The sequence below is a fragment of the Pagrus pagrus genome (genome assembly GCF_965226575.1).
Source record: "Pagrus pagrus genome assembly, chromosome: 11".
Taxonomy (NCBI): Eukaryota; Metazoa; Chordata; class Actinopteri; order Spariformes; family Sparidae; genus Pagrus; species Pagrus pagrus.
In genome coordinates this window covers 15,682,501-15,709,629 of record NC_140195.1, presented here as the reverse complement: position 1 = coordinate 15,709,629, position 27,129 = coordinate 15,682,501, and the positions used below count along the sequence as shown (strand labels likewise).

Below are 27,129 nucleotides of genomic sequence, written 5' to 3'. Positions count from 1 at the left end.
ACATGAAACAGCTTCTGTCTCAAGAGAGTTTTGACTCATAGATTTTTATCATTCCCCCGGGACAGATAGTTATTTTTCCTCATGTTTTAGGAGATTTCCTAATGTTAAGCTAAGGTTTAATGTAGTATATTAATTACACATTTTGTCCAAAATAATTCCCATCAAATTAGTCTTTTTATGGCATTTTTCTAAATTCCTGGCTCTCAGCAATTGCATTACTCCAGTGGTGTGGGTTTAAATTAAAGTAACTCATCCTCCCTACACAACATTTAATTTACATCCCGAATCAAAAGCCAACTGACAGCAACTTTAACACTGAAAATGTTTATTAAAGGGTGCTACTGTATACATATTTGTAACATTTAGCTGACACAAGAAAAAGGCTTCTTTTCAAAAAATTTGCACAGGCAAAAATTGGGGCCAAAACTCTGAAAGGAAAAATTATTTTTAATGAAATGAAATGACAACACAATCTAACTAAGTTATATCAAGGGCTGTGATTAATGTACTGCATGTATGAAAGTGAGGGTCAGCCTTTATACACAATGTCGCAAAAACAAAGAAAAACAAAAACACAAGAGCTCAGTCTGTACACACTAAACATTTGGTCGATCAAAGCACAAAATCGGCATCCAGGTTGTGTAAAAAATTTGACCTCCGCTTGCCAGGTAACATCGTTCAAGAAAAGAAAAAATGCAATACTTCGAAACCAATCAAAATACTCATCTCAATAAAACCCACAATATGCATAATCCAATCAGAAACTGGTTTTATTGTTTCAAATTAACATTACAATGATATCAACAACAAATACCGGTACTCTAATTGCAAAGTGGAATTTACCACTGTACACTGTAAAAAAAATATACCAAAGTTTCACTAACAAGATCATAACACCGTTAAAACCGCAGGGTTGTAATCATAAATTGGTCCAAAAGATTTTCATCTTTTAACCACAAGGTGGCAGAACCTAATGACTGGTGATGAATGCTGGTTTCATTGCATGTGGATACAGTGAAGATTGTCTAACCGGTTTGCAACAGACTGGTCCAAAGATCACTGCACTTAAAAAGAACCAAAACAAAAAAGGTACAAAACAGAGCAAAATTTGTTTTATTGTCCTTTTCTCAAACTGGTGAGAGCGTAAAGAAATTAAAAAACACCACACAGTTTACGTTTAAACTTGGAAATGAGGAGATAAAAATTACATTTTAAAAGGGGGGGAAAAAAAGGGAACAAGGATATCATTCGTTATAAAGACAGAATTGGCCGGTGTCATCTGCAACTTTGCAAAGTGAGTAATTATACCCTGGTAAGAGGACAGACTGAGAAATCTACAGGAGATAAAAAGTCTTAAAAAAGGAAGTGATTATGTAGTCAGGAAAGTGCTGCGGTGGTTGTTTCCTGAATATCACAACTACGGTTTTATCTTCAGTGATGTTAGTGGGTTCTTAAAGCAAAGAGGTGCACTGCTTATAAAGACTATAGCATGGGGGTTGTGCACCTGATGTGGGATAGACACGTGGTCAATGCAGCTTGTACCACCTCTGGCTCTCGACTATGTTCTGGGTTTTAACAGATGGCCGTGGATGCAAAATACCTTACTGACACAATGGCATCCTGAACGGACTAAAACATGATGTGTTAAGACATTAAAAAGAAGGTAAAGAATACAAAGACAGAACAGCAGAAACCCTAACCCCAGTAGCATATCACCCATGTCCACCACAGCTTCTCCTCCTGTCTGATGGATCTTTCTCAGCAGTCTGGGCCCTTGTGCTCCAAAGGGGCATGAATGGAGATAAAACGACTGTGTCCACTGTCTATGTGTTGTTGTTGGACATGGTAAAGAGGGAGGATGGGAGGTTTGGGTGTGAAAAATATCTGACTCAAAAGGTAGTCCCTGCAGTGGAGGAGGTCCTGTTTCCTCCTGAGGTGATGCACTCATGCGGTGACAGCATCCTTCTCCTTCTTGTCACTGTCTTCATGCCAGGTGAGACGTTCCTCATAGAAGGCTATGACTATCTGTGGGCACTTATGATTGGCCTCCTTGGCAAGCACCAGATCAGCCTCCTCGGAGTCTTTCCTGCAGGAGAAAAAGACCAATAGTTGTCTTTAAATTCATATTTTACTCATACATACATACATGCAGTATCTCAGTTTTCAAAGATGGAGACAAATAATACACTATTTACATCATATAGCCTTCAGTAACATGCCAATAGGCCACATAATTGCCTGTACATTGTAAATACAACCCGATTCCAAAAAAGGTGGGACACTTATATGTAAATAAAACAGAATGTGATCATCTTTTGACATACAGTCAATTGAAAATGGTACAAAGATGATCAACTTCAGCTATTTAAATATATGCTCGTTCTGAATTTGATGCCAGCAACATGTTTCAAACAAGTAAGGGAAGGGGCAAAAAAAGACTGGAAAAGTTTGAAAGATTACACAGGTTAATTGTTAACAGGTGATAGTGTCATGATTAGGTTTGAAAGGGGAAAGGCTCAGTTGTTCACAAGCAAAGATTGGGTGAAGTTCACCACTCTGTGAAACAGATTAAGGTATATCACTGAAGTGATAAAAATAAGATGCTGTGGGTTGTTTTCTTTAAAAGATGAGGAGGTTTGTAATTTTTTTGTGCCATTTATTATTTGACTACCTTTTATCATTAGTTAGATAATGTTTTACCACCAAATCAGTGTCATTTTCTTGTAAATTATACAATGACCACATTATAAATCGTGCTTCTCATGAGCAAAGAAGGCAGCTGAAGCTTGTGAATCTGCCTGTGGTGTTTTTTTTATTTATGTTCCTTTTAATATTTGCAAAAGATTTTTTCCCCTCATTTTATTTAAAAAAAAAAGTTAATTAGCAAATCACAGCTATGGTGCAACTGTTGCTCCATTTTGAGCTAGCTAACACCCTGGAATGGAGCCTTAACAGGCATGAGTGACGAGGTACTATACATATATCCATCTAGCTAATGTGTAATGACATAAAGTTTTATGGTGTGGCTTACTGTTTGTATATGAATGGACAGCTAAGCTATTAGTGCTGCTAATGGGTAATTTGTCAGTGGCAATCTGGCATATTGAGAGCTGCTGTTTCAAAGAATCATGCCATTACATGTTGCAAACAGTAGTAGCACAGACCGCAACCATTGCAGGCAACAGCCGCAGTACAAAGCAGAGAAACCAGAGGAGCATGAATACGAGTTTCTTCGGAATAGAAATGAATACTAAGTACCTCATTTAGTGGAAATACCAATGCAGAGACCTTATGAGTCATTAATGCAGTTATCGTTAGCAGAATGAGTTGCTCATACAGTAGGTTGTCCAAACAACTGTATCTCAAATTGTAGCCACACAGGACACACAAATGTGGCCCATGCCTAACCTTGTGAATCACTTGTGGTATCCGATACATCTATTTACTTATGCCGAACACCAAGAAACTGCATCTTCACTGAGCCCACTGCTACAGATGTAGTGCATATCTACCGGAAAAGTCATATGTCAGTAACAGGGGTGGCTATTCTTAAACAGTCTGAACGACAAATGGAGAATCTTATGTCAGCAATGCTGATTGCTTTGAATAACTATATAAAATGTATTAATATGAGAAAAGCAAACTTGTGTGATAACATTTAATGTTATTGGTGTTATATTTATTGTTATGGCTACCACTAGCATTCAACTTGGGGATTTAATGCTTTGGACATGCTGATGTAATTAGGATTGACCCCTAAAAGTCAATGATTTGTGCCATCATTCGAGTTCACGGCACTCAGTGACACTGTGTTCACTATCCAGAACAAGGATTTTATAACAAACTACGACCAGAAAGCACACTTTAACACCCCCTCTTTGTGTGGAAATCCCATATTTTCACATCACAGATGTCAACAAAGGGCAATGCAACAGGCCTTAGAGGTAATACATAAGGCTCATGTATCCTCAGGTAAGCCGAACTGACACCAACTGGGCAGGAGAGTTAATGATATTTTTCTCATGATTGTAGGTAAGGTACATTGAATGCATCTGTTTGAAAACACAGCCCTATTTGATATTAAAGTCAATAGTCAAGTAAAAAGTTGTGAATGACAGAAGACAATTTCTATTATTTTCATTCTAATATTGACGTTGGGCATTAAAAGATCCACAAGCAAATTTTTGACATGAACACATCAGCAACACCTACCACTTCATAAGAAACATTAGGTCTCCACATGAGTCGGTTGCTCCGATGATCTTCTCTGGCTCAAGTCCTCTCTCAAAGCCACGTGCAACTAGAATCTCCTCCTGCAAGACAACGAAAAAAGAAAAGCACATTTTTAGTAATATACAAAAATTATGGTGTATACAACCAATGGTAAGATTGTAAACTAACCGTGTTTAGATTTATTTACAAATAAAATCATGATTTACACAATGTGTCTGCTGTTCTCAAAATGGTCTACTGAGCCCAAAATGTACTTGAAAAGGTAACTTTTAATAATTACTTTGCAAAACTAAAATCAAGTAAATATGGAATTCTTCATAATTTCAGCAAAAATCCTGATTAAATGATTTGCATGTGTCAATATATGTAAAGGTTTTTGAAAAAACACTTTAAAGGTACTCAAGTGTATCCCTACAGGAGCAACAGTCCCTCCCTCTCTCTTCTAAACAGAACACTTATTAGCTGTTACTTATCATGCAAATGTTTTTTAAATCAAGAGTATTAACAGTTAACCATTGTTTCTTCCACGGGAGGAAAGACACTTTTGAGTCCCCATCGTGCAAGATTCAAAAAGGCGTTAACCACACGCGCAAATTATTTATGCAACTGCATACTTTCAATGCATCCTTTGATTAAGATCAGATTATGTTGCGCTTAGACATGACAGCGCTCTGCATCCGAGCACATTTCAAAACTGAAATGTAATAAAAACTACTGCGCCGACATATTACGTACCTCCTTTTTCTTTTTGGGCTTACTTCCTCCCTCCTCATCATCGTCTGAGTTTCTCTTCTTTGAGGTACTGGAGTCTTTGGAGCGACCTAAAGAGCCTGTGCTTGATTTGCTGGCCCCGCTGCTAGGTGTGGAGCTCCCACCACTGCTGCTGCTTTTCTTGTACGTCTTCATGAATTCTGAAATAAGTTCAGGACAGTCGAGATTCTTCTCTGGCTCCCACGTGTTGTGCTTTCTGAGGAAGATCACAGTGCATCACATCATTACCAATGTTACCATAACTCTTCATTGACAGCACTAATCAGAGATTAGTGAAATACTGAAATTAATATTATGGTATCATGCTTGATACGATGTCCCTAACAATGCTGTTCATCTGCAAACCTTGCAACATTACAATAAACAGATGCATTTTTCTCAGTGGATGTTTGTGCCGCATCTGACTCAAGAAGGCAGTGAACAACCCTGTCTTATTGAGTAAGGATACCCACAATACTAGCTGTTAATGAATGTTTCCTCATTTTTTCCCCCAAGTGAAAACCTGCAATAAAACACTTCAAAATAACACAAAAATCCACTTAGCATAAAATACATGTGATGTTTTCATTAAACTATGCTCCTGCACGGTGTTGATGATGTAGCTTAAATCTAGCGGTGCAAATGCAAGCAGTTAGCACACTGGCTGTAAAACAACTTACTCTGAGTATCCTTTCCACTTCAGGAAGAACTCAACCCTGCCTTTCACCACCCTCCTGTCCAGCACCTTCTCCACAACATACTCTTCCTCATCAGAAGATGATGAATCCTCTTCGCGAGACTTTTTGCCCATAGCTTAGTTTGTCGCAGGCCAATGGCACTTCCCTGTGTAGGAAAACGATGGAGAAGCTAACGTTAAGGTGAATGTGGATGATCCTTTTCAGAGGTCTAGCCGATATATGCGGCTATGTATAGTTTAGCACGACGCAGGATCTTACCAATAGAGGTCGGTACACTTTAACGTAAGCCAATGCTGGCAAAATACTATCGTTGATCAACGAAGTGGCATAATTTCATTGTGAGTTAAGTTACTCAAATTTGCAACAGGCACGGTAACCTGAAAAAAGCTAAACCAGTTAGCATTTAATTGGCTGGCTAGCGACCTCTCAGTAACTGTCCAATCGTAAAAATACCTATAAAGATTTAATAGCGTTAAGAGAAAATGCGATTCGTGCACAAAGCAAAGAGAATATAACAGCTAGCGTTAATGTTTTGTTTGCTAAGCTACAAGCTAATCAATGGGCATGAAAGGGTAACTTGCTAAAGCAAGTAGCCTGCAAGCTAACGCTCCAACATGCTAACACTAGCTATATTTGACACCAAAACGTAAATGTAGAGCGATGCCCGCAGAGGCATGACGCTCATCGATGTGTTGAATGTGCCTTACCCTTCGGATGTGAAGACCGCTGGTTCTGACCGGGTAACCGCAGCGATAACGCGTGTCTTTTGTGGACCTGCGGACTGAAAGGCCAACACTGGGGCTATTTTAGCATCTAGCCTGGCTCACATAAAGGTGTTGTGCGTAAAAAGCGCGCGTTAAAGGCGCACAATGAATGTACCCGCCCCTCGGTCAGCTGATGACCTACTTATTTGGCTCCCACTGATCACAAATTAATTTTGCAAGAGCTCAGACATGTGTTCTGCAATACATTAGCACTGTATATCTTAATTAAAAATACATTTATAGATAAACACGAGTGTATGTCCATGAAAGGTGTAGTCTCGTTGGTACACTGAGAAAGGCAAAGCTCCAACCTCAGGTGAAACATCTGAATGATTTAGGACTGATGATCTATTGTTTTAATGTGCTATTTATCTGTGCTTATATATCATGTTGTGTTTATTGATGCTTACTGACCTGGCAGCACTGTGCATCACTGTATCTAAAACATTCCCTTCACTTACACGAGCATCCATTGCCTGTATATTATTTTATCGTCTAGACCGTGAGGTACCCGCCCCCAGTTACGTTATTGGCCCATAGTCGTGATTGATTGAATTTGGCCCAATGAAGAGTCACCAAATGCTGACGACAGACTGCAGCGGGAACTATTGACCAATCACCGCATGGCAGAGGTGTATCTCCTGCTATTTATTCTACAGTTGAACATCGGGCTAGGCTCGTCTGACGCACATCGCCTCTCTCCGGTCAGATTACAAGGAGTCTTCAAGGTTTTTGCTACAATATGTCGAAAGAGGTGAGTTTTGCAAGCGGGAGCGCTTTTTATATATATTTTGCCTGCATATTTGGTTCACGAAGAAGAAAAGTTGTTTGTAATCATTGTGATAACTTGATGCTCAACGCAGACTGCGTTTTCTACACAACTGCCGCAGCAATCAAGCTTTGTATATCCGCCATTTTATAGCAGCTGGGCCTCGTGGTCTTTTGTTCATGCCGCCTGTTATGTATAAAAATCAGGAGGCTCACTGTTCATGGCAGTGGTGCACTCGTGGAAAATGCTAACTATATTGATCTCAACAGACACGCGTGACTAAACAAGGAGTCTTTATTGAATTGGCTGCAATCTTTCAAAAGATCAGAGTATTACAGTCAGGACCCCGTTCGCGGTCTGTGTTCTGCATATTGGGTGTTTTCTTATTTTACAATCGTGAATTACTAGAAACACTGGATCCTTACTTGATGCTCAGCAGACTGATTTTTCATCACAACAGCCGCAGCTATCCAGCGTTGTAAAGCCGCCATTTTATAGCATCTGAGCCTCGTGGCCTTTTGATTAATCTGTCGGTTATGTATGATGTTCATTAGTTTTACGAACATGCCGTCGGTAATCGTATAGAAAATGCAACCATTAGGTCAGCACGCATATGCCTTTAGTGCTTACAAAGAGTTGCAACTACAATCGTAGAAGCGCTCCGCTAACGTTAATGGCGGCGATGTCCCCTCCTCCACCCTATCCCGGTTTTTGATTTGTGACGCAGGGATTAATTCACGGTTCACGCTGTGCAAATACAGGAGTGGTTTATTATTTACGTGGTGGACATCATCGAAGCCGCACTCGGTGTGTGTTTTGAATACTTGTGAGTGTAGCCTAGCTAATGCTAATGCCTTGCTTTGTCCATTGTGCAGGTCCCTCGCGAGCCGGAGCAGCTTCGCAAGCTGTTCATTGGAGGCTTGAGCTTTGAGACCACAGATGAAAGCCTGAGGGCTCATTTTGAGCAATGGGGGGGCCTTACAGACTGTGTGGTAAGTGGATTTCATTGTCCTTTTTAAAAAAAAATTAAAAAAAAGCTACTGGCCTGAGCAATTTACCCATTCACTCCGTTTTAATGGTTTGAAAGCATGCATTTATGATTTGTGGCCAACATTGGGACTAATGAAGGAAATGTCTTTAGGTCATGAGGGATCCCAACACCAAGAGATCCAGGGGCTTTGGTTTTGTCACATACTCATCAGTACAGGAGGTTGATGCTGCCATGTCTGCCCGCCCACACAAGGTTGATGGAAGAGTTGTTGAGCCTAAGAGAGCTGTTTCCAGGGAGGTATGTTGACTTCATCATCTGAAGAAAACCCCATCCTTTTTGTATGATTTGCATATAAAGGGAGACTAGTTGTAGGTAATAACACAAATGTCTTTGATTACAGGACTCAAACAGGCCAGGTGCACATGTAACAGTGAAGAAGATCTTCGTTGGAGGAATCAAAGAAGACACAGAGGAGTCACACCTGAGAGATTACTTCACACAGTTTGGGAAGATCGAGGTTATTGACATCATGACAGACCGCAATACGGGAAAAAAGAGGGGCTTTGCCTTTGTGACCTTTGATGACCATGATTCAGTCGATAGGATTGTCAGTAAGTACAGATCTTCTATTGCAGATTATGTAAGATTTAACTAGTTGTCTTGAGTGCTCATTACCTTTTTTCCACCCTACAGTCCAGAAATACCACACAATCAACTCCCACAACTGTGAAGTGAGGAAGGCGCTTACAAGGCAGGAGATGCAGACAGCAGGCATGGGTATGAGGGGAGGTATGCCCCATTATTACTGCATTATCCAATCTGGCTTATACTAGCGCAATCTAAATTCTTCAAGAGCTAATGGGTTTTTTGTTTGTTTGTTTTTTGTTCAGGTCGCAGCGGGGGCGGAGGAGGAAGGCCCTACGACTTCGACAGAGGCTTCAACCAGGGTTAGGCTTATTTACAATGGGCTTAACATGTTTTTTAAATTATGCAAGTATGATGTCTGAGTCTGGATTATACCCTTTCATTTCAGGTGGCAGAGGTGGTAGATATGGAGATGGTCCTTACAACTGTAATGGAGGAGATGGTGGTAAGTGAGCAATTTTGTCTGGTCTGAGTATTTTTCACTATTGCAGTTTCGACCTGTAATCAAAGAATGTATGTTGTAGGCTATGGAGGTGGTGGTCCTGGTGGTCCCGGTGGCTATAACAATGGCGGTAACCGGGGGTACAACCAGGGTGGCTACAACCAGGGTGGTGGAGGCGGTGGTGGCGGCGGCTATGGAGGAAACGGTTATGAAAGCAATGGTTATGGTAAGTGTTTGGCTTTCCTTACCTCTAAACACTAAATCTGCCATGCCCAAGTTATGGTTTAAGATGAACCTAATGACTTAATCATAGGTAACTGTGGAGGCGGCGGCGGTGGTGGCGGCGGCGGAGGAAATAACTACAACAACATGGGCCATTACGACCCCCAGGCCTCCAACTTTGGACCGATGAAGAACAACTATGGCGGCGGCGGTGGTGGTGGCGGCAGGAGCTTCGGTAAGTTTGAACAGACGGAAGCAATGATTGCGCGTGTGGTACAATTTGCATAGTCTTTCTTAACGGAATTATTCTTTTTCTTCAAGGTGGCTATGGAAGTAGCTCAAACAATGGTGGATATGGCCGCACAGGACGATTTTAAAATGTGAAGTGGTAAGTACTTGAAGGCATGCCTGAACTATTTCTGTATCATAAAACCAGAGTTTGTAGTCGCAGGGACTCGTTAAGTGTAGCTAACGATTAAAAAGAAATTCACTCTGGATGTCAGGTCATACAAAGTCAGTGCACAGTTAACAATGTTGTTCCGTATTGTTCAACAGGACTGAGTACTTAGGAGAGGAGAGCAAGGAGAGGAGAGCAAGCGAAGTGACAGGGCAGCTGCAGGTTTACCTCCTAAATCTGCTCAGCCAAACAGTTGTGGCAGGTTACAGCTGCTGCAAGAAGATATGAACAGTAGATAAATCATGGAGGGTCTTCATTTAAACGTTTTGTGTTTTTTCATCAAACTGTGTTTTCTGGAAACTAAGCATTCCACTGAGGTTTTATGTAGATTTTCTTTGAGTCTGGTTTTTATTTGTATTGAATCAAATCAAGCTGAAATAAACCATCTTTCAGTTTTTTTTAAAAAAGTCTCGTTAGTCCTCTTTAGTGGTTTGGGAAAGGGAGGGTTCACTGTTAGATGCTGCACAAAGTGGGTGACCACATTTGTACATTACATGTGAGGTGAAAAGACTATTGTGAGAAGCACTGTACAAGTCGCCACATACTCGTGTCAATGCATTTACAATACTGGTTCATGAGGAGTGGCGTACAAATGCATTCATCATAAAGAGTCATCACTTGGTACAGACTCTACCCTGAGTTCTGCAATGATCATCTGGAGGATGCTAGCTTACATGCAAAGTCTTTGAGGCTAGCCATGGAAGCCAGCTGAGGGAGAGAAGTAGCAAAACCATCGCGAGGATCATTGAAGCAGGGGAGAGTGAGAACAGAATCCTGAGGCTAGCAGGCAGCAGCTACCAAAAGGCTTAAGTGCTGTCTGTAGGTAAGACCAGCCTTCTCAACTACTGATAGTATGTCTTGCTTTTGTCATTTAGCTGGTAGTGAGTTGTGTAGCCCAATAATGATGTAACCTTTGCAAACAAGTTTTTATTATGACTCACACCAATGTTGACTGGTAAAATTGGCCTCCTAATTGTGTAAAGAGGCACTACAACATACTGCATGCTATGAACATAAATGACAACTTTTTTGAAAGATTACATTTTACTCATTTAGTATTTCTGCTTTCTAGGACACTCCCACATGGTATCCAAAACCTGACTACATTTCAGTGACAATGGCCTAAATCAGGTACAAATCATCAAACCTTGCACATCACATTTTCTCGAAGTTTTGGCTTTATTAAACTTGATTGTGTTTTCACAGGTATGCAGAACAATGAGGCTGGTGCTGAAGACTTTTTATATTTTTACTGAAGACTGCTGTGCAGTGTCTTTTTTTACATTTTTTTTAAATAAAGTATTTTTATAAAGCAATCTTGGTCTGGTCAATTATAAGGGTCGCACCACATGAATTGAATGTGTAATTGGAGCCAGTTGATATACTTTCATATGGCACAATCAGGCAGTATACCTTCTGTTAGTATTACAAATAACAGGAGGCAGTCCACAATCCTTCAGCATTGCTCTCTTTTTTGCATAGTTGTGTGAGGTACCAAATAAATTTTACCATCGGGTGTCTGCTGTAGAGAGTATTCATCTATTGAGTATGGTTGTCCATCTTCATCTCTTAAGTGAGAAAATACTTCTGCATAGAGGTCTGTAAGACGACATTTGATAAAAGCCAAGCTGTGCTTGAACTCAAGCCTTTCCTTTGCAAGATGCTCTCTTTGGGCCTGCAGCTGGCTCAGTTCTCTTTCAAGGTGAATTATGCTCTCAAGCTTCCTTTTCCTACAGTTCTGAGCCGCCACCTTGTTCTTCCCTCTCCTTCGAATGTCCCTGACCAGTGCTAGTTGATTATCTGTCAGAGTATATTGTGTCAGGAGCTCATTGAAGTCATCCACAGGTAGATTAATTATCTTATCCATGGGGAAGGGGATCTTCAAAGCCATGGCCCTCCGCTCATCTCTGCTTACTGGAGCAGGACTGGACATGCTTCCATGTGGTTTTGTATACATGTTAGGCTGTGAGCTCCCTCTGCTGGACACTCCTGAGTCTATGTATAAGTTGCTCATTGCACTGGTCTGACCCTGCTGTTTAACTGACCAAGGAGCATCGGGTTGTGTAGACGAAGTGGGCTGGGTTGAAAAGTAAGACGGATGTGCACCTGAGTGTAAATATGAGTGAGATTGATTCTGGTAGTCCATCGAGTAATGGATGTGTGCTCCTCGGACGTGTTCAGTCATGCTGTCTGGTTCACCATCACTGTAAGTCATACCTATGTCTGCACTCTGGTACCCTGGTGCACCACCACCACCAGGATTATCTGGGGAGGCCAGAGGTGGACTAGAACCCAGAGACAGACCAGAGTCCGACTCCAGGTCATCAGCTGAGCGAGGGTGCAAACTTTGTCCATGTGTAGTCCACAGCATGTGCCGACTTAGACCCTGAGCGAGACAAGCGTTGGCCCTCCTGTGCCCTTGGATGGTGCCTGACATGTTCATCGGTTCCCTCGGAGCCATGAGGGAGGGCTGCGTGTGAGAAGAGACTGGGAGCATTCTTTGATTGAGCTGAGACTCGCAGTGTCCGTACATTGCCTCTGTGTTGTTGCCTAGACGATGACAGGTGGGAGCCTCTGGAGGGTAACATCCATCATAAGTCCCAGCAGTGCTGAGTTCACAAGCAGCAGCAGTAGGAGGCTCAGGATGGGACTGAGCCATTCCATATCCTCCCATAGGGACCATGGGCTCCATGTTTTGGTACTGTGTTGTTTCATAGGAGCCTTCACCAGGGACTTCAAACTGTGGTGACAAAAACAAAAGTGGTATGATTGATAGGCACATTAGTAGACATCACACCAACTGCAATAAAATGATAAATAAAACAGCAATTTCTAAATTTACAAGACAACTCAGTTAATCAGTCAAACAGTGTCTTTTTTACAATTCATCTGGTTGTCTATAGAACACATTGCTCCCACTTCAGCATGCCACCCATAGCCTATGAAGGGCTCTCATAGATGTGATCATGTTTCACCTGGAAACAGATGGCTATTGTGCGGAGCAGGGGGCCGCTAACAACATACAGCACTTGCCCCCCTCTCACAATCTCTTCATCCTGCCATCAATCAAACGGGCCATTGTTGCCTTTCTATTCAACAGTTGAAATAATACTAGATGAAAATACATACAAAGTATGTATAAATGAAACAATATTTTATGTTTGGTAATTATAAATTCATTTATGAACCACATTTTAACTGTTGTGTTTTATACTCTACTTTCAATATGACTCTGAGAACAGTATACTTTTACTGAGTAAAACTGAGAATATACATTCACATTTGCTAAGGTTTGTATAGGCTTCTGTGATTTTGGAGCCTAGACAAGTAATAAAATTGTCTTCTTAGAAAGTGTCCTCATGCTTTTATTCATAAAACAAATCAACCTGCATATCTGCGCACTGCAAGGTATTATGATAACGTACAGTAATTGGCATATCTTAGACAAGACACAAATGTTTTTTGTAATACATAAACAAAATCTCTACATTGCTATAATTCAGTCAGTGCTAAAGAGTTACCTGTAGCTCTGTGATGGCCATCAGCTCCTGCCAAGCCACATCCATCTCTGTGTCCTGAGGGGCTCCATGAGACCTGGCTCCAGAGAAATTAGCTGACATGGACACTCCCCCACACAGCTTGCCTGGAGTGCCTATTACCTTGTTACAGAAAAGAAATGAATACAGATTTTAAAAAAAGTGTATTTTAGGCCAGATTATGTGTTGTGGTTTCTATCATAGTCCTACCTCACAGGTTCTCCTCAGTGGGAGAACATAGTTGGCTGTTGAACACATTCAGGACAGGCTCTTGCGGCAAAAAGTCAACCTGGTCGGGGCGGAGTGCAGCCGGTTATCACCTACCTCGCCTCTAAACTTTGACACACCAGAAAGAAGAAATAAAAACCACATTCACTCAGGCCACATATCTGCAAGCCATTGAGTCACGCTATGCCTCCAAACACACATTTCTACAACACTCGGTGCATTACATGTCTGTACACATGTCAGTGCTGCATAAATGGCTGTTTGGTTGTTGTGTAGGTTTTTTGTGGAACAGATGAAGGGTACAGTTCAGTTGAGTTGACTCCTCCCATCAGCTGTCCCAGGGTGCAGCTATGCCAACCCCTGATAAGACAATCTGCTGGAAAACAGCGCGCACTGCTCAGACAGACAGGGGCCTGATGGCTGTTTTGGGAAATTTGGTGCATTGCTAATATATTGGCAGTCATCTTTAAACTATCTTAGATACACTATATCCATTAGCATTATTTTAAAGCGTCTCCAACTTACATTCCACAATATTTTAGTTAAATGCTTTCTTCACTTCTCAAGGTCTTATTTTAATGCATTTCTGTGTCTCTGTAAAGCACTTTGAATTGGCTTGTGTCTAAATGCTGCTATATAAATAAAACTGCCATGCCGTGCCTTCCCTATGGCACGCATTACAGCCTGAGTTAAAGACAAAATCAGATGAATCTGTGGCTTAAACAAAAGTAAAAAGATGTGAACACTGAATAGGTTTAAATTCATCCTCTTGTCACATACATGTACGCTGACATGCCATACATTAATACTTCTGCACACACTCTGCACACGTCCGTATGTCACCCGTATTTGCACATAGTCATATACAATACATAGACACACGCATACACAAAAACACAATCTTTTATTTTTTCTGTTGTTTTTGTTCTAAATCTGCTTGTTTAGACATTTTAAGCCTAATTTTAAAACTTAGCCGGGGACTGGAGGTGCAAACTGCCTTCGGCTATACAGTATATGGCCCTGTACCAAATGCATCTGTTGCATTGCTTTCCTCTATGTAACAATCAGTGTTGCCCCTGTTAACTTAACAAGGAAAGAAATAAAATAAATTATGGTAAAAGCTTCCTCGTTCACTGTAGGTCAGTTAAAACTCACCTTTGTGTGAACTGGAATTATGAATTTATTCTTAACCTTTACACAGGAAAAGTAACTTAAATTACTTGCATATGTCTTTTTCGATATCATGATATATCTATATCTGATATATCATATCTTGATTCAATAAATGCGTAAAGTGATGGCAACCTGAAGCGACTCTACGTACAATAACACAGAAACAAATTTGTGTTTACGATGAGGGGAAGCGGCTGAAGATACCCTTGAAGTTAGAATTATTTAAATTCAAAAAGTTTAACAAATGATCAAAGTCAGGCTATTTAGGTCAAGGTGTCACCGATGAGAGTCTTGGTTCAATGGGTTGAATTGATTAATTAATGAATCAATTAATTGTCTCCAATCTGATGAAAATAATAATAATAATAGAAATATGGCCCCTGTGTATGTATCGGATCAAAATGTGACATATCTTCTTTGCAAAATGTGACATATTTCAGTAATAGACATGCATCTTCGAGTTTTCAAGTAATTCTTATACCTTGATACAATCCATGATCAGGATCACCGTAATAACCACTATTGTTTCCTCTTTTTATTTTAATATTTTAATTAAATGTCATATTTCCTCTTACTGATCTTCAAATCAAACACTGTGCTTTAATAACAGTCTTTTATTGTCTGTGTAAGGCGAGTTACTAAAGGTTCTGACACATGAGGTTACGACAACAATATCCTGCTATAACTGATGTTTTGTTTGTGGTAAGTTTCTTCATACTGTAAGGAATCATGATTCACTGTAAAAACTCAAAAAATCTGTTCACTGGTTCAGTCAGTAAAATAAAGACGCTGACAGAACAGTGAGAATGAAATCAGTAAGGTAAAACTAATTCTAGTTCGTGAAAATGTATTTGTCAGCATGATGGAAATCTGTCGTTATATTGCTGTATTCTTCAAGTCTTAAAAGAATGAAAGTTTCAACAACAATATGACAACATTTTTGAGTAGTCTTACTTTGTTATATGTCGGTACGTTCTTTCATATTATCTGAAGCATTACATATACTTAAATATAGTGTAATAAGGACATCATTCAAGTGGGAAACTTGTCATAGAAAAAGTAAAGATCTGACAAATCAGTAGACAGAAGATGTGAATGAACATACCTGAGCAACATTCTCTGCTTCTTCAACAGGTGATGAGAGAAAAAAAACTCCGGCACAATCCTGGTGGTAAGAAAAAGAAAAAATGAGTAAAAGGAGATTCTATTCTTTTTCACGTATGCTGTGCTGTCTGCTTACTTTTAACAGATCACAAGAAGTAAAACACACGAGGCCTCCTACCCTATCTCTGATTCAACTGTCTGTCTCTCTCTGTTCAGCTACACATACAGCCACCGGCATAAATGGGATGGCTCTGTGCAGACAAACGCAATCTTCCTGTAAAGCACCCACACCACATTTTTTTGCACTCTTGTATCCTTAATAGCACACTTGCACCCCAACCTCCAAATTTCCCTTTTGCCCACACGACAAACCACAAACCAACAGTCTGGCACACAAACACTCTGTCAGTCCACACTAAAGTAGGTACATGATTACAAATCTAACACAAACAAACAAAAAAGAAATCCTGTAAGCAATTTTGATTCTAATCATGTTATTTCAGTAAATACAAAACAGATTAAATGACTCAAAGTAAGTGAAAAGCTAGCCAGATAGTTGTGTCTGCCCTGGCCAAACCGTACAAGAACTGTGTCCTTTCAAATCCGCCACAAACGAAAGGTATGAGGAGTGTGATGTAGAGCACCTGGAGTCAGAGCCGACATTGCAGTGAGGGCCCTGTTCGAGCAGGGGTGGGTTGGAGGCAGGATTGAGACTTAGTTTAGTGGAGATGGAATGTACACCCTCCGACAGGTAAGAAAGACTACATTGTTCCTCTATCTGGCAGTGCAACCGCCAAGGGAGAGAGAGGAGCAGGGGGAGAATGGAGGGGAGCGTGTCTTACATAGCAAGTGACCATTAAAATCCCTCACAAAAAAATCCCCTCATTGCCCTGATCTGAAGCACTGCAAGCAGTGAATTCACAAAGGCTATGTGTTATGTAGAACTGCCCCATTGTGCAAAAGCTTTTGCACAATTACTGATAGTGGAGATGTTACATTTTGGAACTAATCTGCATCACATGAAATATTCAAGACCTTTCATGCTGTATCAGTGACCCCCCACTGTGTACATTGTGCACGACACATAGACTGTATAAATAGGTACAAAAAGGTGGATAGATTTCACCTCTAAAAGCATATTTGGATGATAACAGCAATAACAAGATGGACATGCTGAAATATGGGTCAGTTAATTCAGGTTCTACAGCCAGTGATGGAATGTAACTAAGTACATAAATTAAGTACCGTATCAGTACAATTTTGAGGTACTTGAGTATTTCCATTTTCTGATACTTTATACTTCCATTCCACTACAATTCATGACCGCCAAAGCAGCACATTTTTCAATTAATTAAGTTTATCAGTAATAATAAATAAATAAAAAACACTTATTCCAATATTCAGAAAAATGCTGAATATTGGATCTGATAATTGTACAGGCCGATAATCAGTCGACCCAGAGAATACAAAATAAACATACATGTAAATGTATGTGTAATTTACTTTTATAGGGCTTTTGATACTTAAGTACATTTAATATCAGGTGCTTTAAGACTTTTACTCAAGTACTATTCGTATGGGTGACTTTCAATTTTACCAAAGTAATACTTTAACACTATCTTTACTCTTACTCAAGTATGACTTATACTTAAGTAAGTATATATTATATATGTATATGTGTGTGTGTGTGTGTGTGTGTGTAAAATGATCCTTCCAAAGACTTTGTAAAATAAACAGATGTAAATGCACGTTTGTAGAATAAACTGATATGAGGGATCACCAGTAAATTTGCTGAAAAGAAGTAAAACCCTGTTGTTGTTGTTGTTGTTGTTGTTGTTGTTTGCTGTCTGTTGTTAAAGCGTTGTGTTGAAAAATATACATGAGACGACATTGAATGCCTTCTTTTTCTCAGAAATGCAAAGCCATTTGTAAGAAGACGTCACAATAACTTTCCTTCTTAAATTCTAATGTGCAAATTCACCTTTTTTGACACTGTCGAACATAAAAGCAAATCATTGGAGCCTGAACAAATCTCCAATAAGTTGCTCACAAGTATACTTAAATTGCTACAAATATTCTCAATTTAGTATAAATATGCACAAAATATATATACATACACACAAGCTTCTTGATTAAAATTGTTTGTCCTCTTTAGTAATAACACATGTGAAAAGTTAGATAATCTAAAATGTGATCTTTGTTCACTTTAGGCTGATTTTATAACAGAAACTGGCTTCTCCGGGGAGGAAAATTATAAAGAATACAGAAACAAAATGTAAAGCTGGTCGCATTACATTTGACATTAAAAAGATAAAGCTCATTTCAATGTCCTTATCTACACTGCAGTAGTAATTCATACAAACATTTGCATTTTTTAATTACAAAGGGAACACAAAGGACGTGAGGATAATAAATACGTCTGGGGTAATTGATGTAACATTTGTTCTGAATACTGACATGAAGCTTGACTTTTTTAAATTGTAAAATAAATATACATTTCAGGGCCAGTAATAAACAAAAACAGAGTTAAGACTTTCAGTAAGGCTCTGTATATTCAAAGACCATGAGAACATGGAAGGTTTTGTCTGGCCCATTACAATATCACATCCCACTGAGACATAAATCTCAATGTTTTCTCTGTCATTGTTCTAAGATGGAAAAAGTAGGTGGCTGACAGAGTCAAGAAAGGTGAATGTCTACCAGGAATCAAAGAAGGGACTTCCCAACCCAAGTTCCTAGCACCCAGCCCCTGACTCAACCGCTGCCATAGCATGCCAAAGAGCACCCTGTTATTACTGCGACCACAGTGGTTTTGAATCTGGACACAGTTCCCAGGTCAACGCCCACGTTCTCTGTTTGTGTTTGTTTGCTTCAATTAGTCTTTGACATCTCTGCTCTTCAGCTCGCCTGAACCTCTCAAGGACAGTCAGCCTTTTCTCACTGTGCACCTCGGCGCTTCAAACTTCAAAAATATACCCGACATGTTGGCTGGAAACTGCCCACAGTTGACTCACTTAGGCGTAAATTCTCTTAATGACCATCAGATTTCGTGCTATGGGCGTGCTAAATCCAATCTAGTGGAAATAATGGTCAGACGTGTTTTGTTGTTCCCCACCTCTGTATTTGTCTATTTGTGTTTCCATGGCTTTTCACTTGTTCATTAAAGATGGAGGAATGCGGCATCTTTGGTTTTGTTTTAACATCCCGAAAGCTGTATCAGACATGAGTGGAAAAACCACCTAACTCCTAAACAAAATGAATGTGTGTCTTGGGTTGTGGTATCAAAAAGGGAATATTTTTGGAGTCAGCTTCTGGGAAGGGAAAAAAAGAGAGGGCAGATGGAGTATTACTTCTTTTTTTCTTATATTGATCGACCAGCTAGTTGTAATTTTGATATGAACTGTAGAAAGTTAAGAAAATATTACTTCTTTTTTCATTGTTCATATCTAACTCAAATAGAGGGGATGTAAAAACAATAATATGTAGAAGCATCCATTTTATGATGTGCAGGTTCTCAACTGTAAAGGAAGAGTGAGTTCGATCCACTGATCTTTATCGTACGCGGTCCTCCTCAGAGCAACTGTAGATGAAGTCCGTCATGTTGCTCACATTTTATCGCTACCTGAAACAGAGCAAATGAGGAACCTGAACATGCTGCATCATTCTTCTGAATGTCATCAGGCCAGTGCTTATCTCAAGATGTTCAGATAAAGATAGTGTTTCATAACATCAGTACTGTATTTCCCAATTGTTTTCTGATCATTTTATGCGCTCCTTCATTTTTTAAATTCATGCATCCACATCCAATATAACTGGTGTTGGAAAACACAATTACAAATAATACAATTAAACAGAAATTAGTAACTTCAGGGGCTGTGTAAGTCTTTGTGCATGTGTGTGTGTATATTGTACATAATTGTATACATGAGATTAGATGCATGTGTTCTGAACAATGAATGTCAAGGCTGGTCGGTCATACAGACACAGAGAGGTTAGGTAGGGAAAGGAGGATGTTGGTCGGCGGAAGCTCTGCTTAATGCTGATAAAAGAAACACTTGGTTCTGAGGAAGGGAACTGCTAACTGCTGTGGTTGCTGGCATACGCTGACGAGAGGGGAGCAGCCCATACGATCACATCACTTTTTTCTATTTATCTGTTGCTATGTTGTTAATTTCTCTTTTTAATCTTTGTTAACTACAGACAAGACTATAAATATAAATATTTGCTGAACTTGAAAAGGACGTCTTGTGCTGTAGATTTTCTGAAGAGGTCAAATTATGCTTCACCCATTGTTGATTCAACTATGAATCAAGGAATTACATGTATCTGTCATTTGCCAACACTGGGTTGCACGATGAAACTACATAAAATCTTTTATGCAACTTATTCAAAAGAAATTAGTGTGGTCTCTACAGTCGGGGTCATTTTGAAATCTTAGCGGCCGAATTGTGTAAACATAGTGCTGTATTGCAACATTTCATGGTTGCCATGTCAAAATAGTTTGTATCTTTTTACCATACACTTTTTACAGTTAAATAATAGCTGTGCGCTGTTTCCTTTCAAAACTCTGCATATTCCAGTATTATTTGAAACACAAGCCCAAAAATATCTTACAGTAAGGCCACACAGTGATGTCATGTGTGGAGTGAGATAGAGGGAAATCCCCATCAGCCTGGGTTTCCAAGTGCTTCCCAGAAGTGGGAACTAAGATAATTGGGTTTGGTTAAATGTAGGAGGATCCTGAAAAAAGATGTTGATGAGTACGAGCAAGCTAAAAAGGCTTGTAAATGAGCGTTTTTTGCTACCATACAGTCTTGTAAAAATAATAGTAGTTAGTTTTGCTTTAACTGCAGCACCAGTAGTAGAGACTTGAACTCTAAAATGGACCTCAGTGGTAACCCTGCTGTAGAAGAAATGTTTAAAAAAGACATTGCATGGGAAATGGAGAACTTTGTTTTACTTTTATGATTGAAAACAACAGGGTTCAGATGGGTTGTGATGTTACAAGGTAGAGGATAGACTAACACCAAAATAAAGTTTGTGGAGAATATTCAGTGTTTGCCTTTACCTGAGGGTCATTATCAAGTTGCAACTTTCCCCACTGAGTGGTTAGTTAGCATTTCAGTTCACATTGAGCACGGATCACGTGTGTTTCTCTCCTGACTGCAGTGAACTGCTCTTTGCCCTGCACGTACAACGCAGCGCCCTGCGTCAGCCAATGAGAAGGAGCCTAATTTACTGTACGTATGACGTAGCCCACGTCTGCTATCCTGCTAGTGCTAGCTGGTTTGCTAACAAGAAAGAAGATGGATTCTCCCATACTGGTAATGTTAGACCATGTTATATATATTTTTTTTGACACAGTATACGTGACATTGAAGCATTGAATGATCACAGTTTCACGTAATTGTATGTTGAGTTAACGTAGTATTGTATTTTAGCTATCGAGCTAACTCGACTAACGTGGACGGGTTTGCCTGTGTTGGCTAACCAGCTAGCCTCAGAGAAGTTAGCTTCCTGTGTAACGTTGAATGTGTTTGTTGGTGATGTGGAAGTGCCATGTCTTCCTTTTGACTTCAAGAATAAGCTCAAATGTATATGACTGTGGTGTAATTGTGTTTGCTTTATTTATCCCATGTTAGCGCTTCACCGCCGCACTGACAGAGTTTGTTGTTACTAGTTAGCTAGTTCATGTTTGATTCCTGACTTCGAAATATGTTTGATTAGTTTGAGCCGCTGATCAATGAGTTTCAATAATCTACCTCAACAGGAACCATCCCTGTACACCGTCAAAGCAGTTCTCATACTGGACAATGATGGAGACAGGCTTTACGCCAAGGTATGGTGGAGAAAAGTGGAGAGTAAAATTACCTTCACTGGTTGACAGCTGAACACAAAGGATATATCTTGTGATATTCTCCTTTTGTCTTAACACAACTGTCCCTCAAAGATTACAACCAACACCGCATTTAGCCTGTTTCTAAGTGTTTTTCTCTATAGTCAAAACCTGACAGAGCTTATCCCTCTGGGACATAGATCTCTGTTGTTTGTCCAAAAACTATTAAAACACATCAGAGAACACTTTTGCACTATGACATGTTATTTACTTATCATAAACACAGGGGACAGCTGTTTATTTTGAGTCACTTACACATAATCTCCTCTGATGCTGTAAATACTCATTAGTGCACCAAAATTTAGAAAGAAAATATTCCTGTATTGAGTACTGTTCGCTAAAGCAGTGCCTAGTTGTTTTTTGGTAATTATTTTGCCTTTGTAAAAATGAAACTATATATTTGTGACAAATTTTTGATAAATTTACAAAAGAGCAGATAACAGCTGGGGTTAGTATTGACAGACTGACTTATAATGCATTGTTTTTTATTGACAGTAAGAAGAAATACTGAATATCACCAGCCTAATCCTTTAATAAGAAAAAATCAAATTAGTTAGTGGGTGCTTGGTTATAGATTTACATATCCATGTATGATAATGTACTTGCTTTATATTCATTTACAGTATTATGACGATACATACCCGACCGTGAAGGAGCAGAAGGCGTTTGAGAAGAACATATTCAACAAAACACACAGGACGGACAGTAAGTGGTGTTTACCATAATAAAGAATAATAATAAAGAAATCACTTCTACCGCTTCAGTTCATGTCAATAACATGCATTGTTGCTTTTTGTGTGTCCTCAGGTGAGATAGCATTACTTGAGGGCCTCACTGTTGTCTACAAGAGCAACATAGACCTCTTCTTTTATGTGATTGGAAGTTCCCATGAAAATGAGGTAAGCCTGTTTTTAAGGATTTTCTAACGAAGCATGATTAAATAAGAGTTGAAACCCAACTATTGAGCAATGAGCAAATCCACACAAAACAATTAACCAAAAGTGTTAGTAATCCCATCCTGTCTCTTACAGCTAATGTGATGGTTTGAATCAGAGGAGATGAAACAGTAAATTTTGACCACTGATTTTCCCAGTGTTGCCCACTGTTTCCCCAGTGTAATGTGATATTCCAATGCACTAAAACACTCACAAGCTTGAGCTGCCTCTTACAATGAGTCTTAATTTTGCCGGCCCATACTGCAGTCATTAAATCTTTTTAACCTTTCCCCAACTACAACTTGGTGTCAAAATTGTGGTTGTGAAATGATATTTTAATATTTAGAGTAAAGCACTTATTCATAGTATTTTGACATTTGTGGTGGTGTGGATGACATTAATGACAAACTGTATTCAGATCAGATCAAATGATGTGTCTATTATGTGGGTTTTCTTTGCCGTATCAATATTGTGCACGCATTTTATGTTGTTCTAAATAATAATGTCTGTCAATGTGAACTAATCTGTCTATATTTGCTTTTTATATTTTACAAACATAGAATACTTACTTTGTAATTAAAGTAACAATCCATAAGTCATCCATTGTAAAATGTTTTTGTTTTTTTGTTGTACAGTTTATGTGTCTGGTATTTATAACAGGCTGTTCAAATGGATATAAAGTTTGCCTTAGGTGGAAGAAATGAGGCACCTTAAGGTGTAAAGAAAATATTGTTAACTCCATAACAAGTGATTGTTTCGTGACTGATTTGTTTTTATCAGATGATAGAAAAACAATGGGAGCCCATTAGAAATGAACAGATTCTAATACTTTCTTTATTATCAACAGCTTATGCTTATGGCTGTTCTCAATTGCCTTTTTGATTCGCTCAGTCAGATGTTGAGGTACGTTTTGGCAGCTGTTCTTTATTCTACAAAACTTCAATTAAACTTTTTCCATAAATTTTATTTTTGATGTTTAAAAGTTAAGCTTGACATGTATATTTGTTATTACTCTGTAGAAAAAATGTTGAGAGGAGGGCTCTGTTGGAGAATATGGAGGGGCTCTTCCTGGCGGTGGATGAAATTGTAGACGGAGGGTAAGTAAGAATTGAGTGGCTTGAAACTTTTGATGCGAAGTCATATCTCCTTTTAAAAAAAAAAAAAAAAAGACTGCGGTGTTAACGCAGCATTTTTTCTCTAGTACCACTTTGACACCGAAATTAGCGCATATATGCAGGCTTTTTTAAACGCTGGTAAATCTGCTAAAAATAGGCAGTTATCTCTTTTCACAATGTCAGGGTTTTTTTTCTTGTGTGTCACATTCAGTGTGGGGGAAATTAGTTCCCGGACAAGGTTGGTAAGGAACTAAAGTAGTTTATGAAAAAGTTCCATTTTTGGGTAAACCGAGGAGAGCTGCCTTTCACTGTTAAACTTTTTTTTTTTTCTAATTTAAGAAAAGACATTGCATCCTTAAGCCACAGAGATACAGATAGGGGGTATGGATATTTCCAGAGGAATTAGACATAAAGGCTAATATTATATATATATATGTGTGTGTGTGTGTGTGTGTGTGTGTATATATTTCTGATTAAGGCTGCACGATATGGTCAAAAAGTGATCTTGCAATTGTTTTGACAGATGACGTGATTGCGATATAATTCATGACGATTAAATTTTACATTACAATTTTCATTATCATTGAAAAACTAGTAAAATGATGATGTGGCATTTATCCTGGTCTCTGCCAAACAAACATGTTTTATTACATCTGGAGAACAAGCCTTGTGTGCCAGAGCATCTCTGCAACACTGCAACATTTCATTAAAACACACACACACATTTGACCTTTTTATAAGATAATTGCAGTTCTTGCGATTTGCATGTTGCGCTTAGTCATATTGCGATTTCAATTATTTTGCGATTAATTGTGCAGCCCTATTTCTGATTGTGAAGAGTTCATTTGGAAAGGATCAGGTGAGACCCCAAATATAGCAATAAATGGGTCTTTAACTGGGTTTTGGTACTCTGTCAAAATCATAAAAAAGTCGGTCCAGAATTTGTGTAGTCTGGAGCAAAAGAAGATGAGGCTTGTTTTTAATTTAGCCTTAGTGCAGAAGATAATGCAGAGGTGATCTGACTGCTCCTTTCTGTCTCTTTGCTGCCTCCTGCAGGGTGATTCTGGAGAGTGACCCGCAGCAAGTTGTGCACCGTGTGGCTCTCAGAGTAAGCTCCTCTCCTCTACACTCAGAAATATTCAACATAGTTTGATGTTGGTTATGTCATCTTGTAAACATGACATAATTGTTTCTGCAGGGGGATGATGTGCCTTTGACAGAGCAAACGGTCACACAGGTGAGAAAAACATTCCTTGCTCCTCTCTCTGCTATAAAGTTTAAAAGCTCCATTAGTTTATTGACTGTTAAAACACGTTACTACAGATCCTATGAATACAAGGGCATTGTTACAGTGTCATTCTCCTCTACTCCTACTTTGTCACTCGCCTTTAGCTTGTCATATATTGCACTGTCTTGCATGCATGACCGTGTACATGATTACTTATAATTCAGTGGTAGGTAGCCAACAGTGGTTCCTGTCTTTTAGTTCCTACATGAGTCTGCCTGTGTGTGAGCTCCTCTTGATTAATGTTGTCATTTAAGAGGCCTGAGACTGGCTACCGCCATCCCTCCTCTGGCCGTGATTAATGGCTGTCCCCAATCCCCATACTTTATGGTTATGATTCAGCTATCATTCAATGAATTAAGATGATTAATTAGGTCTTGCATATTTCTCTTCATTTACATTACTCGTTCATGCTCCTTTGCTCTGTTTTTGACAATTATGTGCAACTTTTCTTCACTTTCTTTCCTTCAATCTCATCAACAAAAAGCACCTCCATTTTGATTTTGTGTTATTTGATACTTCCTTGGTATCTCACACCGTAGCCATTCGTACACTGGCTAGTGCAGTTAAATGTTTGTTTTTAGAGTGATCTGCTTGATCAAACTCGGTTGTCCTCCACAGGTTCTTCAGTCTGCCAAAGAACAGATCAAGTGGTCTCTCCTACGATAGAGTCACTCCTGCACCAGTCTACCAGTGAGCCGCTGTTCAGCCCAGTCTTCATGGCACTGATCCACATACTACTATCCCTCCGATTTCCACTCCTTCAATCAAAGCTGTGAGGATGACCGGTGGCTGATCCAGTCACACTCCCAGGACTACTGCTTGACAAAGTTTCTTTTTTTCTCTTTATGCACAGGCTTGCATTGTAAGACATAATCAACATGAGGATAAGATGTGGCGTACATTCCAGTACCAGGGCCGCCTGTTTTTGTTTCTTTGTTTTGTCATTACAGAACCTGGGTGTTTATTAAACAGACCTATCTGTCTATGAAACATCGATAAACCTCATTATGGCCTGTGGCAACATTCCATGTGTCTCCTTGAACAAGAGTTAAATCCTGTATGACAGCACCTTGTTGTTAACTCCATATTACTGTACAGAGTATTGAGGCACTACCTCTATCATTTAAATTACAAAAATATTGCGATTAAAACTTAAAACCAGTACTGTTGTCGTACCTGTGAACCCAGGGGTATGTTTTGAACGGAGATCTTCCATCATCTGATACTTTTAATAAATGTTTGTTGACACTGTTTTATGATCAGCTGTGATATGTCTTAACACGTCTTCCTTCTGTGTGTTGAATTGTAGAGCAGATTTCATGCTCTTAAAGTGATTTGTCATAGGTTTTATATCTGCAAAATGTGCTGGCTTTTAAGAGTTGGTGTTTCCTTATTTCAGAGGTGCCATGCTAGACGGTCTTTGTTCTGCAAGACCTCAGCCAGAGCCAGAAACACTAGAGCGAGGGCTCCATCTCCTGGTGTCTGCAGCAGAGTGCGAGGCTGAGGTACATTAGAGCTGTAGACGAGGAGGTAGAGAAGGGAGGAGACTCATTCATGCGGTTATGATCAGGAGCTACTGCCGTACTATGTTTCTGTGACATGCAGATAAGTTTTATGGAGTCATACTTGATTCATTTCTACTCCGTAGAGAGCTGCTTTGTGCATCATGAATTGTGTTCCTCAACGTGTGTGCACCCCCCCATCACACACTAGCCTCATACACTCATTTTGATGCAAATTAAGGGTACGCTCTGGAGAGGAACGCATGTGAGAATGGGCACTACATCACGGTGTTACCTGCTGCATATTACAGGAGAAGAAATGATCTATCTGTAGGTATCCCCATATGCTCTCAGGCAGATTACTTGAAGGTATTTTAGGCT

General features: G+C 39.5%; 4 protein-coding genes across 7 annotated transcripts; 2 read left to right on the top strand and 2 right to left on the bottom strand.

Moving 5' to 3' along the window:
* Nucleotides 1-752: 752 nt before the first annotated feature.
* cbx5 (chromobox homolog 5 (HP1 alpha homolog, Drosophila)) lies at nt 753-6,532 on the bottom strand. Its single transcript, XM_084367797.1, has 5 exons — nt 6,389-6,532; nt 5,664-5,826; nt 4,969-5,200; nt 4,213-4,313; nt 753-2,086 (listed from the first exon to the last, which is right to left on the bottom strand). The coding sequence occupies exons 2-5, from the start codon at nt 5,792-5,794 to the stop codon at nt 1,945-1,947; spliced, it is 606 nt and encodes a 201-aa protein (XP_084223923.1). The 5' UTR covers nt 5,795-5,826; nt 6,389-6,532; the 3' UTR covers nt 753-1,944.
* A 540-nt stretch (nt 6,533-7,072) lies between these two features.
* On the top strand, nt 7,073-11,287 carry hnrnpa1b (heterogeneous nuclear ribonucleoprotein A1b). Of its 3 annotated transcripts, XR_014623614.1 has the most exons (12): nt 7,073-7,199; nt 8,090-8,206; nt 8,356-8,502; nt 8,606-8,816; nt 8,899-8,994; nt 9,096-9,152; nt 9,239-9,295; nt 9,375-9,518; nt 9,606-9,749; nt 9,836-9,902; nt 11,044-11,102; nt 11,178-11,287. XR_014623614.1 is itself a non-coding variant. In XM_084367785.1 (11 exons), the coding sequence occupies exons 1-10, from the start codon at nt 7,188-7,190 to the stop codon at nt 9,889-9,891; spliced, it is 1,029 nt and encodes a 342-aa protein (XP_084223911.1). In that variant the 5' UTR covers nt 7,074-7,187; the 3' UTR covers nt 9,892-9,902; nt 10,070-10,378. The 3 variants fall into 3 exon arrangements, 2 of the variants coding, with proteins under 2 accessions (XP_084223911.1, XP_084223910.1); XM_084367785.1 differs by lacking the exons at nt 11,044-11,102; nt 11,178-11,287 and adding an exon at nt 10,070-10,378 and having other exon boundaries at nt 7,074-7,199; nt 8,899-8,982; XM_084367784.1 differs by lacking the exons at nt 11,044-11,102; nt 11,178-11,287 and adding an exon at nt 10,070-10,378 and having other exon boundaries at nt 7,074-7,199.
* A 65-nt stretch (nt 11,288-11,352) lies between these two features.
* Nucleotides 11,353-16,727, bottom strand: nfe2 (nuclear factor, erythroid 2). 2 transcript variants are annotated; one of them, XM_084367777.1, is made up of 5 exons: nt 16,595-16,727; nt 16,014-16,073; nt 13,718-13,843; nt 13,493-13,630; nt 11,353-12,711 (listed from the first exon to the last, which is right to left on the bottom strand). In XM_084367777.1, the coding sequence occupies exons 3-5, from the start codon at nt 13,763-13,765 to the stop codon at nt 11,428-11,430; spliced, it is 1,470 nt and encodes a 489-aa protein (XP_084223903.1). In that variant the 5' UTR covers nt 13,766-13,843; nt 16,014-16,073; nt 16,595-16,727; the 3' UTR covers nt 11,353-11,427. The 2 variants fall into 2 exon arrangements, with proteins under 2 accessions (XP_084223903.1, XP_084223902.1); XM_084367776.1 differs by having other exon boundaries at nt 16,014-16,727.
* A 4,500-nt stretch (nt 16,728-21,227) lies between these two features.
* copz1 (COPI coat complex subunit zeta 1) lies at nt 21,228-26,497 on the top strand. Its single transcript, XM_084367799.1, has 9 exons — nt 21,228-21,336; nt 21,783-21,851; nt 22,532-22,613; nt 22,716-22,807; nt 23,691-23,746; nt 23,863-23,940; nt 25,015-25,066; nt 25,157-25,195; nt 25,865-26,497. The coding sequence occupies exons 1-9, from the start codon at nt 21,319-21,321 to the stop codon at nt 25,910-25,912; spliced, it is 534 nt and encodes a 177-aa protein (XP_084223925.1). The 5' UTR covers nt 21,228-21,318; the 3' UTR covers nt 25,913-26,497.
* Nucleotides 26,498-27,129: the final 632 nt, after the last annotated feature.

Excerpts from the sequence above, each read along its gene's own strand:
- cbx5 (XM_084367797.1), bottom strand. The coding sequence starts at position 5,794 with ATGGGCAAAAAGTCTCGCGAAGAGGATTCATCATCTTCTGATGAGGAA. Across the intron at positions 4,314-4,968 it reads AGCCCAAAAAGAAAAAGGAG|GAGGAGATTCTAGTTGCACG; the intron begins GTACGTAATATG and ends GTTGTCTTGCAG. Across the intron at positions 2,087-4,212 it reads CTAATGTTTCTTATGAAGTG|GAAAGACTCCGAGGAGGCTG; the intron begins GTAGGTGTTGCT and ends TTTCTCCTGCAG.
- hnrnpa1b (XM_084367784.1), top strand. Across the intron at positions 8,817-8,898 it reads TTCAGTCGATAGGATTGTCA|TCCAGAAATACCACACAATC; the intron begins GTAAGTACAGAT and ends TCCACCCTACAG. Across the intron at positions 9,519-9,605 it reads TTATGAAAGCAATGGTTATG|GTAACTGTGGAGGCGGCGGC; the intron begins GTAAGTGTTTGG and ends ACTTAATCATAG.
- nfe2 (XM_084367776.1), bottom strand. The coding sequence starts at position 13,765 with ATGTGTTCAACAGCCAACTATGTTCTCCCACTGAGGAGAACCTGTGAG. Across the intron at positions 13,631-13,717 it reads CACTGAGGAGAACCTGTGAG|GTAATAGGCACTCCAGGCAA; the intron begins GTAGGACTATGA and ends TTCTGTAACAAG. Across the intron at positions 12,712-13,492 it reads TGGCCATCACAGAGCTACAG|TTTGAAGTCCCTGGTGAAGG; the intron begins GTAACTCTTTAG and ends TTGTCACCACAG.
- copz1 (XM_084367799.1), top strand. Across the intron at positions 21,852-22,531 it reads GAGACAGGCTTTACGCCAAG|TATTATGACGATACATACCC; the intron begins GTATGGTGGAGA and ends ATTCATTTACAG. Across the intron at positions 23,941-25,014 it reads GATGAAATTGTAGACGGAGG|GGTGATTCTGGAGAGTGACC; the intron begins GTAAGTAAGAAT and ends TGCCTCCTGCAG.